The sequence below is a fragment of the Podarcis pityusensis genome (genome assembly GCF_964106645.2).
Source record: "Podarcis pityusensis genome assembly, chromosome: 8".
Taxonomy (NCBI): domain Eukaryota; kingdom Metazoa; phylum Chordata; class Lepidosauria; order Squamata; family Lacertidae; genus Podarcis; species Podarcis pityusensis.
In genome coordinates, this window is record NC_138033.1 from 63,929,012 (window position 1) to 63,939,328 (window position 10,317).

The 10,317-nt window shown below is 47.4% G+C and overlaps 1 protein-coding gene across 1 annotated transcript; it reads right to left on the reverse strand.

Annotated features, from left to right (window-relative positions):
* Nucleotides 1–1,078: 1,078 nt before the first annotated feature.
* Nucleotides 1,079–9,982, reverse strand: ICMT (isoprenylcysteine carboxyl methyltransferase). Its single transcript, XM_081017208.1, has 5 exons — nt 9,715–9,982; nt 6,954–7,042; nt 6,144–6,313; nt 4,654–4,871; nt 1,079–4,262 (listed from the first exon to the last, which is right to left on the reverse strand). The coding sequence occupies exons 1-5, from the start codon at nt 9,955–9,957 to the stop codon at nt 4,080–4,082; spliced, it is 903 nt and encodes a 300-aa protein (XP_080873334.1). The 5' UTR covers nt 9,958–9,982; the 3' UTR covers nt 1,079–4,079.
* Between the last annotated feature and the right edge of the window lie 335 nt (nt 9,983–10,317).

Below are 10,317 nucleotides of genomic sequence, written 5' to 3' on the forward strand. Positions count from 1 at the left end.
ACGCTAGAGGTTGGGGCATCCTCGGATTCTGAGAAAAACATTCATTCAGCAATTCTTCTGTATGGCTTAAAGTACCTGTGTGCAGAATAGGATTGCCCACTGTGTCTCTCTGCAGGATTCCCCGTTTTGGCCTTGCTTATTTCCTGTGAGCCTCTCCTGGGGCCTAGCAATCTTGCCATGTCTCCTGAGCAGATGTGGGGGCCCGCCTGCTGTTGCTGAACTACAGCTCACATCAGCCCAAGGAAACACAGCCCTTGGCCAGGGTGCATGGAGTTGTAGTTCAGAAACCTCTAGAGAGCCCCCAGCTGTTCTGGGACAATGTATTTAAATGATCCAAACCCTCCAGACAGAGCAGAATTACCTTCAGAGGAGCTCACCTGTTGCACCTCTGTAGCAGTCACTGATGTGGGCTGGCCTCCTTCCAAGAAGGTAATTCACTCTCTGAAACAGGGACCTCCAAATGCTGCTGGACTCCCCACTCACATAGTCATCCCTGATGTGTGTCCAAGTTTAATTCGGGGGTGGAGGACATTACTCTTATATTGCAAGGCCAGGAAACACTCACTTAGATGCAAACATTTTCCTTGCCTTTAACGCTTATGGATTTTATTAAGCAGCCTTCACAAAATGCATCCCATATGCTCAGTATGATAATTAAGGATGTGTATTTGTGCTATTAGAATTGGGGTGTGTGTAGAAAAAAATATACCCGTTTTCTGTTTATAAAGACAGATGGCCCTGATGCCGTGCCTATTGGCATGATGACTAGGGCTGATAGGAATTGGGAGTCCAACATCTGGAGGGCTGCAGGTTCCCAACACCTGCCGAAATGGTTTTGAAATAAGAGGGCCCCTTCCTTGCCCACCAATAATTATGGGGTTATTCCCAGTCACACATTATGAAGGGGACTTTGGGCCAGTCATCAGGTCTCAACTACCCTACCACACAGGGTTGTTGTGAGGCTCATATTATGGACTACATACACCACCTTGAGCTTATTGGAGGAAAGGTAGGGTTGTCAATGCAATAAATAAATATGATCTAAGAAAGGGGTGCTGTCAATATCTGCCAAAGAATAGAGACTTAAAAATATTTTATTATTATTCTTTTAAAAATACAAGAGAACAGAACTGATCCTCTGTTTGGCTGGTTGCCAGCCGACTGCTCCAAAGGGACTGGAAAGTAAACAACTGCCTCTCAGCTTCCAAGGTAACAAAGCAAAAAACAGCATGATTAATTTTCAGAGGGAATCTCAGGATATTCTCCTGGCAACACAAACTGGCTAGTTACCAGGGCAGCCGGGGGGAAGGGGAGGGGGGAGAGGGGGAGGCAGACCTGTGTGTATACCATGATTTCTATAAAAATGATGCTAGGATTATACATCCAAAATTCGTTCTAATAAAAGCTGTATTCCACAATCCATACAAATTACACTGATTTGATTAAATGTGCATACTTAAAAAAAAAATTGCTTCTGCATATTACAGATATTGCCTGCATATTACAGATATGGACATGTATTTTGACCGAGGAGGGCCTACAGGTCTGAAGTAGGAACATGTGTGCGACCTGCTACTGCCTCAGATCTTTGGATCCATCTACCTCAGTACCGTCTACACTGACTGGCAGCGGCAATCCAAGGTTTCAGGCAGGGGACAGTCCCCAACTGGGGACTGAATATGGGGCCTCCTGAATGCAAAGCACAGAGCTACCCCTCAGCTGCAGCCCATACCGTACAAAGCAGGGTTTGCAAACTACACACGTGCTATGCAGGGAATTCAAATCTCATCCAACTAAGTGCAGACCCATTGAAATGAATGGACCTTAGACATGCCCATTCTTCTCAGTGAATCCACTCTCTGTAAGACAGATCAGAATCTGACCCTTGAAAACCTTAGCAACTTTCTAGATTTTGAAATTCAACCAGACATACCCTTCCTCCACCATGCAAGCTCATTTTGCAGCCACAAGGACTAGAAACTTTTATTTATTTATTAAAACTGATTTTCTTGGGGAAACTTGATTTCTGCAACCGATACCCCATCTCATGGCGTATATGAACCGTATATGAATCTTCTTCCCCATCAGAGCAAGCAAGTATTAGGCACCATGGGTCAATGAACTTACTCAACCTAAGGAAGAAGCTTCAGTTTTCTGTTGCAGTAGGTCAACTGTGCAACAGGTTCCCCCACCAAGCTGTACTATGACATTTGCACAAAGCCAACCAAGGGGCTCTCAATCGCCACCTGATAGTTCACAAGCAACAGAACAGAATTTTTCAGATTCTGCTTGATTCTTAACGAGCCACCGAGGAAACAAATCGCCCTGAAGCTCCAAGTCATGAGTTGTGTCTCTCCATCACACGCCTAAAATTAACTCAGCCATGCTCCCAGATTAAAGAATTAAGGTCAACAGAAGCTCTTGGGCAATGCAGGGCAAGGTCTGAGCTCCTACCTAACTCTGAACAGCAGGGGAATTATTGAAGCAGACACTACAGGTACAATAGGAAATGGGGGACACTATGTAGACTGTCTTAATTTATACAGAGGTGTAGAATCCAGCTTTTCCTAAGCATAGAATTGTTTTGGACCTATTTTTGCAGTTATGTTTCTCTCTCTCTCTCAAGTGCACCTGCCTCATTTTCTCCCCCCCCCCCCCAAAAAAGTGCCCCAAGTAAAGAAGCACAAAAGCCTGCTTATCCCTCTGTAAACAAGGATGTCACAGAGTGAAAGAGAAATTAAAGCTGCTTGCTTGAGATTTTGGCCGTTTTGCATTTACAAATCAAAGAAAGTGGAGACAGATGACAGCTTAAGGAATCATCCTTGCTGGGTACACACAGAATGATAACTGGATGGCAACTGGCCCCCCAAAACGACAGAAATGCCATTTCTGCCAGTCTTGGCCGCAGTTTGCAAGCGTCTTATTTCCCATCTTCGTTATAAATAGATCAGTAGAAACAGAAACACATTAAACTTCTCTTTGGTATATTAAAATGGAAAAGTGTGCAGTGAGAAACTTTTTAAAAAGGCAGCCAGGGAGAGGGGGAGGGCGCGAGGGAAGTCTCTCCCAGTCAGTCATGTGCATCCTGCTTAATAGATATTGCCAAAGTAATACTTGTTCAGTATGCAAAGTCAAAAGCAACCATCCCCTTGCACTTTGTAGAAAGAGAATTTGAACTTTTGCTACACAAGCAGGATTCTGGTGGGAGGAGAGGTGGTCATTATCAAAAATGTGGAATGAAGACAAAGGTTGTGAGGCTGAGCAGTAGGAGTGAGACAGGACCGCTCAACCAGGAGGGACGTCAAAATGGCCGTGAAAGAAACAGGAGACCATAACATTTAGGTGCAAAGACTTCTCTTTTTTTCATTCGTTTGTGAGGTGTATTGCAAGCCTGGTTTGGAAAAAGGGCAAAGGGAAGGGAGATTTCTTTGCCTGTGTTGTTAATCTTGACAGCAGTCATGCATTTTAAGTTAGAACCAGAGGGCCCGGCTGCTGAAACGGACCCCACCCCCTGCCAGCCCAGCCTTGGGAGAGTGCTTAGGAGATCACGCCCAGAGGTTAAAGCTGTGCTGTGCTTGCCCTTTGGCAGGGCGGCGCTTGTGGGGAGGGGGAAGAACTAGAAGGGCTGGGCCTCTTTGCTTTAAAAAAGAAAAGAAAAACTTTCGACTAGAGAGGTGAGTTTCTATCCAAACCCCTTCCAGGGAGCAATAGTGGTTACTCAAAGGGCGAGCTTGTCATTGAAATCTGCTTTGGTGCACTTTGGTCCATCAAAGCTGCAAGAGGCAGAGCGACAAAAATTGTTTTGCTTTCAAAGTCGGCCTTGAGGATTCAGTGCAGCTCTGATCATCCGGGCAGTCCCTTCTCCCGCTTACGTCAAGGGAGGGCATCTATTTTTGCCTAAGGTATGGAGCTTCCGCCCAGCCCTTCACAAACCTCCAGGAAACTCACTAGGTATTAAAACTGACCGCTACTGTACCAGCACGGCACGAATGTCACCGTTGTTCTTCTGCACAGGCCAGGCCAGGCGGCCCCTGGAGCCGGGAGCTCCCATGTTCTGCTCAACGCCGGCCCCGGGGTCTTCATAGCTCCGCTTTCACGCCTCTGATGAACGGCAAGCCTGTAGGGACCCTCCTCTTGTAGGCCAGGTACTCTTCCCCAAAGAAATGGATCAGCGTCATCTCCTCCTCTTCTATCCGCTCCCGGAAGAAGCGCCAGGATGCCAGCGTGTAGCCCACCATGCAGATTGGATTACACAGCAATACCTGAAACAAGGAATGCAGGAGAATGGCTGCCAGGAGCATGAAAACTGGAAAGCTCAAAAGACTCGTAGATTACATTCACACCATATGTTTAAAGCGTTCTGATACCACTTTAAATGACCCTGGCTTCTTTCCCCAAAGGGTTTTGGGAGCTGAAGTTTGTTAAAGGTGCCAAGAGTGGTTAGGAGACCCCTATTCCCCTCCCAGAACTACAACTCCCAGAGTTTCCTGCGACAAGGGATTGACTGTTAAACCACTCTGAAAACTGGAAGGTTGAATTCATGAATTATACACTATCACACTTTCCTCTTAATATCTCATGAAGCCCAGGGTACCCCCTCCACTCCCGAAAGAGCCAAAATATTACAAGATGCACTAAGCTGTGCAACAGTACCTGGGTCCCAATACTCCAGTAAAACCATCCGACATACGATGGGTGACGAAACCAGCCATAAACACCTCTGGTCACAAGAGTGTGAGTCTCCGATTTTTCATTCTGAACAATGTGGTTGAAGTTGGAGCCAGCTGTGAGCATGGCAGCCTTCCTCAGACAGTCCCCGAAAACCACCATGAGCAGCCCTGCCGAACTCAGCCAAGTGATCTGCTTCATCTCTGCAAAGGAGCAAGCGCAGGTTGCAAAATGGTGCCACTCTGGTAGAGTTGCAGCTGCACCGGTCAGAAGGGGAAAGGAGGCACTCGGTGCTTGTAACAAATGGATTAACTTCACAAAAATACATTCTTCACAAGGGACCAGGGCAAACAGCTGCACTGGAGCTGGGTTTTGGTTTCCTTTTGGGACAAAAATGACTGACAGAAGTCTGTGCCAGCAGGTGGGCTACAACAAAGTTAACTTCTGTGGAGATCCATCTGCAAACTTCACAATTCAATGTACACAAGAAGCAGAATGCAGAGATCAAAGCCAAACTTCCATAAACCCTCATTGATAACAGTGATCTCCTCCCCTTCACAGTGTAATTTAAAACAAAAAAGGACCTTACTGTCAGAGCATGAAGTCAGAACAGTCAGTGTTTTAGAAGGGTCAGAAAATGGTCCAACTAATGACAAAGAGCTAAAGCCACACACAAGTGGTATGCAGCCATCTTTCAATGCAGCCTCTGAATAAGCTTAAGGGGCAACAAGTTCACCCTGTTATCAGCATTTTCAGGAGCGTATTAGTAACTGAGGGCCAGCAGGGTGCAATGAATAGAGCACTCTCAGCCACCACTGAAGGGCTGTTGTTATAGCTAATAATGCAAGTTGTGAAATCTCTGGTTCAAGGGGGTAATAAGCTGAGTAGGTGGCCTTCACAAAAGGAGTGCTGCTTACTCAGCCTCTGTACCTGCAATAGTAGGATAGCAACCCTGGCCTAACTTAGAAGCTTTCTGAGATAATGCATGCAAAGCCCCTTGACACTCAAGGGCCAAGTCCTACACCTTGTTTCAGCATACCAAGTTCTTATTTATTTAAAGTATTTATGACCCGCCTTTCTACCCAGAGGCCCCAGAGAAAGAATAAATAGCCTAAGCACCAACAGTTTAAAAAAGAAGATAAAAACAGCATGTAGCAAAATACAGACTTCAGTTACAAACTACCAGCAGCAATGGAGATTCAAGCACCCAATACATACTTCATCCCTCCCCAAAAGCCTGGGCAAAAAGGTGTGTCTTCACCTGTTGCGAAAACAGTATCAGTGTTGTGGTGAAACACACCTTCAAAGGGGAGATCATTTTAAAGGTGAGGGGTCAATATCACTCCAATTAGTTCAGGTTGGGGAGAGAAACAGCTTCGTTTTCAGACCTGCCTCCAAGTCCATGTTTCTGGGTCTCCCATTAGAATGATTGAATTTTTCTGTTTCACTTGCATAAAAACTCAATAGTTACTGACCTGGGCAAATGAATTTTTCCACGGTGAACTCAACCCAGGATGAGACTGCAGCTAGGTTGTATTCAAAGCTGTGGTTGATCAAGAAGGAATCCAAGGAGAGACTTCTGGGATTGTTAACGGCTGTCACCAAGTATTCAGAATAATGGAAGAAGGAGAGCGAACACATATACCTGAAAGAGCAACCAGGGACTTAGCAAAACCCTCGTGTTTCAGCTTCCTGGGTTTTAACTCTAGGTTTGCTCTTCTGAAGAGCTGTAAACTGGGCTGCTCAACACACCAGCTGCTTAATCTCCAATGCTGTTTTAAAAACGATATTACAAGGGTGGGCTCATTCTCTGGATGGTTCCTTTTCCAGGAAGCATGCAGACTCAAATATAGCATCATTCACATCACTCAATGCAGGTGTCCTAAAACACTGAGAAGAACTTGCACACATCTATATATATATTTTACAGAGCAAATGCCTAGGTCTCACATCCAAAATTAGGAGTGGGGAGGCTAACCACCTCAAACTAAGAACCATCAGTTATTCACACATTCCCCTTCATGTTTCTGCTTTTGTCCCCTGGCAAGCAGCTAGGATTTCCTGAGTATAGAAGGCAGGGGAGAAAAGGGGCTCCAAAAAATGGATTCAGAAACAATGCATTAAGTAGTATTTGTCTCCTATGGCAGGCTCTCCTAGTGCCCTTAAGAGGATCAAGGCCAGCCAAACAGAGGTGAGTGGAGGTCCCAGGAGTCTCCAGGAACAAAAGAGCTGTCCCCCAGAGCCCACGGTTTTCTTTTCAGAAACCTAAAGTGCTGCCCTCTTACCATCCAAAATGCTTCCATGTAGATTGTCCGAAGCTGAGCAATAAACCACACCCAAATGCAAAGCCCAAGAAGCAGGCACGGATGGCAATCTACAAGGCAAGAAAAGGCAGTCAGAAACTCACCTGCCCATCAGCCAGAGGTGGGGGGGGGCAACCCCACATACTCCTACCCCATAAGCCACCAGTTCTGAAGCCAAATCCTAAGGCAGTCCTATCTCTCCAGCACACCATGGGAGGGATTGACAACAGGAAACCCCTGGGTGGAAATATGCCTATCCTGACCACCGCTCCAAACTCCCATCATCCTCCCCAACCACTGGTGATACTGGAAGTTCGAGTCAAAAAACATATCAAAGGCTGCAGGTTCCCCTTCTTCTCTTCAGCTTATTTGTCTACAATATCATTTATGAGAAAAAGATAGATGAGATCTATGGGGAAGACTTTGCATCCTAATCTTCTAGTGCAACCTTATTTCAAACAGGGGTAAGGGCTTGAGGTTTCCTCTTCAAATTTTTCCTACTTATCCTACGGCAAGACATTAAGATCTAACACAAGGCTGAAGACTTTTAAGAGACCAGCCGCAGCAAAAACGACTGTGGGATTGACAAAGTAGGTGCCAGGTTAAACAAATCACGCCACAACAGGTAAGTAAGAGCCTGGCAGGATGAGGCCAATGGCCCATCTAGTCCAGCATCCTGTTCTCACAGTGGCCATCCAGAGGCCTGTGGGGAAACCGCAAGCAGAAGATGAGTGAAACAGCCCTGTGCGCAGCAACTGAGGAATAATGGAGGCTGATTCTGGCTAGCAGCCAGTGACAGCCTTGTCTAACATGATTTTGCCCAATCCTCTTTTAAAGCCATCCAAGTTCGTGGCCATCACTGCCTCCCACCATGGGAGGGAGTTTCATAGTTTAACTATGCGCTATGTGAAGAAGTCCTCTCTTTCACCTGTCCTGAATACTCCAACATTCAGCTTCATGGATGTCCACAAGTTATTGTGAGAGAGTAAGAAAAGCTTTTCTCTATCCACTTCTTCCATTCCGTGCATAATTCTATCGGCTTTTATCATATTATCTCTTACTTGCCTTTTTGCTAAACGAAAAGGTCCTAAGTTCCGAATGCTGCAACTTTTTCTGATAGGCAAATCGCTTCTCCCCTTTGATCCTCTGGTTGCCCTTCTCTAAACCTTTTCCATAAATTTCCTTTCTGAGGTGGGGTAACCAGAACTGTGCACAGTATTGCACATGGAACCACGCCATAGATTTGCATAACAACATTATGATTTCAGCAGCTTTGGCTTTATGTACTTGACGAAGCAAGTGCCAGTCTAGGACAAGTAAACAAGCCCAGTTGTCAGAGTGCTGCAAGACGCCTCACAGGCATGGACTGCTTCAGTGGTTAAAGCACTCTGAGCTTGTGCCGGGACATACTTGCCCCATGATTCAGCCCTAAGCATTGGCATCAGAAGAAAATAGAAAGCTGTTGAGCAGAGCTAACGTATCTGGGTCAGAAGCAGAAAAGCGAACTCATTAAGGAGATAGCCACACCCCTCCTTAAGCAGAGAAGGGAGTGGCCTTTGATGTAAAAATTGGGGTTTGCCTTTTGCTGTCCAACTCCCCATGGGACTCTGAGCCCCCTAAGTCCATGATCGGTCAGATAAGAATGGATGGAGGCAGGATCCAGTGGAAAGCAAGGCAGATACATATATTTTACTGTTGCAACAGAGTTCCCTCCGCTCCTTCCATGATGGGAGAGACCCTGAACAAAAGAGTGCAGGAGCCTCTGAAGACATTTGATGTTGCCCAACCCCCTTAGCCAAAGACCACCCCCAAATCATCATACATGCATCAAAGGAGGCAGTCGAGAACAGAAATCCTGTTTTCCAGGATACCTGATAATGGTCGAGGATTGCATTACCTGGGAAGCCTGGCCATTTTTGTGATGGTTAATACTTTAGTTCCTGAATCCAGGTCACAGGCTCACCCTATTCATACTCAAATATGCCCCCTTTAAGACAAGAAGGTTTTCCTCATTTGCTTCCCTTACTACAGAGGAGTACTTGAAGTCATTGGGAGAGTCAACATGGCTTCAGGATTGCTCTCCTGCACTATTTCAGACACATGGATGATATCTATTTAGATATGCATGCATATCTAAATATATATCATGGGTGGGAAGCGGGTGACACTGTGGGTTAAACCACAGAGCCTACGACTTGCCAATCAGAAGGTCGACGGTTTGAATCCCCACAACAGGATGAGCTCCCGTTGCTCGGTCCCTGCTCCTGCCAACCTAGCAGTTTGAAAGCACGCCAAAGTGCAAGTAGATAAATAGGTACCGCTCCAGCGGGAAGGTAAACGGCGTTTCCGTGCACTGCTCTCGTTTGCCAGAAGCGGCTTAGTCATGCTGGCCACATGATCCGGAAGCTGTACGCTGGCTCCCAATAAAGCGAGATGAGCGCCGCAACCCCAGAGTCGGCCACAACTGGACCTGATGGTCAGGGGTCCCTTTACCTTTACCTTATGAATATTTATTCTATTTTTGAGACCTTAGAATTCTTTTACCACCCTTGGTTAAACACGCCCAGGGGAGACAGCCACACCCCTGGGCGTGTCTAACCAAGTTATAGCAAAGAGGGGTATGGCCACGCCCTTCCCAGGCCAGAAGTGGGCGGACCCTGCACTAACCACGCCCACGAGCTCGGCGAATCCCAACGCCGTGGGGCGGAGCCTCGCGTGGACACGCCCTCCTCCCAGCCCTTACCTGGTACATGCCCCCCGGGGCGCGACCCCAGGCCAGCAGGAGGGCGGCGTTGACTCCGGCCACATGAAGGGCCAGCGCGGCACGGCCTTGGAAGCCCAGCCCAGAGAGCAGCGCCGGCGGAGGCGCCGACAGCAGCAGCGGCACGGCCGCCACGGAGCTTCCCAGCACGAAGGCCGTCAGGCTGGTCCGTGCCTCGCGTCCCCTTCGCCCGCCGACGCCCGCCTTCCCCTCAGCGCCGGCCATGATGGACCGGCGGCCGGAGCCAAGCCCCGCTCTCGCGAGGCCTCCCCCCCCAATTCTCGCGAGACAATTCCGCGCAGGCGGAGCGTAGAGTCCGGCTTCTTAGCATGGGACGGGGGCGAGACCTCGCGAGATTTATTGAAACTGGCCCAGGGGGGCGTGTCCGCTTTGGTAGGGCGGGTGACCATAGAGATAAGAAGGGTGAAGAGAAACGCACGCAGCGCGAGTTTCTGGTTTCGATAACGCTTTGATGATGATGATGATGATGATGATAATAATACTAATTATAATATTTTTTTATTTATACTCCGCCCTCCCCAGCCAAGGCCGGGCTCAGGGCGGCTAACAAGCAATAATAAAAAC

Bases quoted from the DNA above. Each gene is read 5' to 3' on its own strand.
- ICMT (XM_081017208.1), bottom strand. From the start codon at position 9,957: ATGGCCGGCGCTGAGGGGAAGGCGGGCGTCGGCGGGCGAAGGGGACGC. The intron at 7,043-9,714 runs GTAAGGGCTGGG...CTTGCCTTGTAG, and splicing joins CCCCGGGGGGCATGTACCAG to ATTGCCATCCGTGCCTGCTT. The intron at 4,872-6,143 runs GTCAGTAACTAT...GCTCCTTTGCAG, and splicing joins GGAAAAATTCATTTGCCCAG to AGATGAAGCAGATCACTTGG.